Here is a 1,660-nt window from a genome sequence, read left to right as displayed (position 1 = left end):
TTGCACATAACAATATCTAATAGTACCACATATAGAGGGATTTAAACAAAAATCAACAGCTGATAGGAGTGAAAAAGTTAGAGATTTAGTTACTCAGATACTCCATACTGACAAAATATAAAAGAATAATAGAAATGTAATTGATATTATGTATGCATATATAATTTATTTGGATAAAAAATAATGTGTAATTACAAAGATATGGAGGATAGGATGCCAAGCCAAACATCTTCTGGTGCAGGGAAAGAATTTAAGTCATAATTTTTCCTCCAAGTCTCATTTTTTTTTCTGTGCCATTAAGTTTCAAAAGGAAATGCTCAAGCTCCCTTTTAAGCAAGTATCATTTCCTATTTATTCATTGTCTTCTAGGAATAACTGAAGCCATGGAAAATACAAATGACACCACTGGAATAAACTTCATTCTTTTAGGGCTCCTTAACTACACACAAACCCATCTATTCTTCTTTTCTGTGGTTCTCATGACCTTCCTCACCTCCCTGATGAGCAATATCTTCATGATCATGCTCATTCGCATGGATTCCCGGCTGTGCACACCGATGTACTTCTTGCTTAGCCAGCTCTCCCTCATGGACGTGATGCTGGTCCTCACTGTTGTTCCCAAAATGGTAGGCAACTACCTGATGCACATCAGGTCTATCTCTCCTGCTGGCTGTGGTGCCCAGATCTTCTTGTTTGTCACTCTGGAAGGGGGCGAGTGCTTTCTCTTAGCGGCGATGGCCTATGATCGCTATGCGGCCGTATGTCATCCCCTGCGATACCCAGTCCTCATGAATCAGAAGCTCTGCTTGCACATGACAGCTGGCTCCTGGCTTTTGGGAGGGGTGGATGGGTTGATGCAGGCTGGTGTCACCCTGAGCTTTCCTTACTGCCACTCTCGAGAAATCAACCACTTCTTTTGTGAGGCACCATCGCTTGTTCGCCTTGCCTGTACAGACACCATGATTTTTGAATTTATCATGTATGTCTGCTGCGTCCTGATGCTTTTGATCCCAGTGTCTTTCATTTTGGCTTCCTACGGTCTCATCCTGATCACTGTGCTCCGCATGCATTCTGCTGTAGCCAGAAAGAAAGCTTTTGCTACTTGTTCCTCCCACCTGGCTGTGGTGGGGTTTTTCTATGGCACCATCATATTTATCTACATGCGGCCCAAATCCTACCGTTCAGTGGCTCAAGACAAGGTAGTCTCTGCCTTTTACACCATCTTCACACCTGCGTTGAACCCGCTTATATACAGTGTGAGGAATAAAGAAGTCAGGGGGGCTTTGAGAAAGTGGCTGGAGAAATATTTTCGGTGATCTCTACAGTGAGCATTATTGGCATAATGACATCACTCAGACTTAGGTTTTGTTTTGTGTCAATTTGTTTTGTGTCATTCTATTTTGCTTTCATGTTCCTAGTTTGCATTAATTTAAAAAACATTATATAATTCATATTTGGTAAGTTAATTAAAATGACATTTGTTCTGTGTTCATACTTTGTCATGATACTTTTTTCTGAACTTTGAACCTCAGCGATAAGAATAAATGACTAAGGCATTCCATCATAAGATATGCTGGACACCAGCCATGTAATTTGTATTTTGGGGTGTGTTCTTTTGTGTGTATATAATGAAAATCATTAATTATGGTATAGATGAATT

At 40.4% G+C, this 1,660-nt stretch overlaps 1 protein-coding gene across 1 annotated transcript; it reads left to right on the top strand.

Annotated features, from left to right (window-relative positions):
• Positions 1–207: 207 nt before the first annotated feature.
• LOC102390364 (olfactory receptor 2T33-like) lies at positions 208–1,316 on the top strand. Its single transcript, XM_006070007.2, has one exon. It carries the CDS (start codon positions 384–386, stop codon positions 1,314–1,316), a length of 933 nt encoding a protein of 310 aa, XP_006070069.1. The 5' UTR covers positions 208–383.
• Positions 1,317–1,660: the final 344 nt, after the last annotated feature.

Source organism: Bubalus bubalis, chromosome 9 (assembly GCF_019923935.1).
Source record: "Bubalus bubalis isolate 160015118507 breed Murrah chromosome 9, NDDB_SH_1, whole genome shotgun sequence".
Lineage (NCBI taxonomy): Eukaryota > Metazoa > Chordata > Mammalia > Artiodactyla > Bovidae > Bubalus > Bubalus bubalis.
The sequence above is the reverse complement of the archived record's forward strand: the minus strand, read 5'-3'. Positions and strand labels throughout refer to the sequence as shown.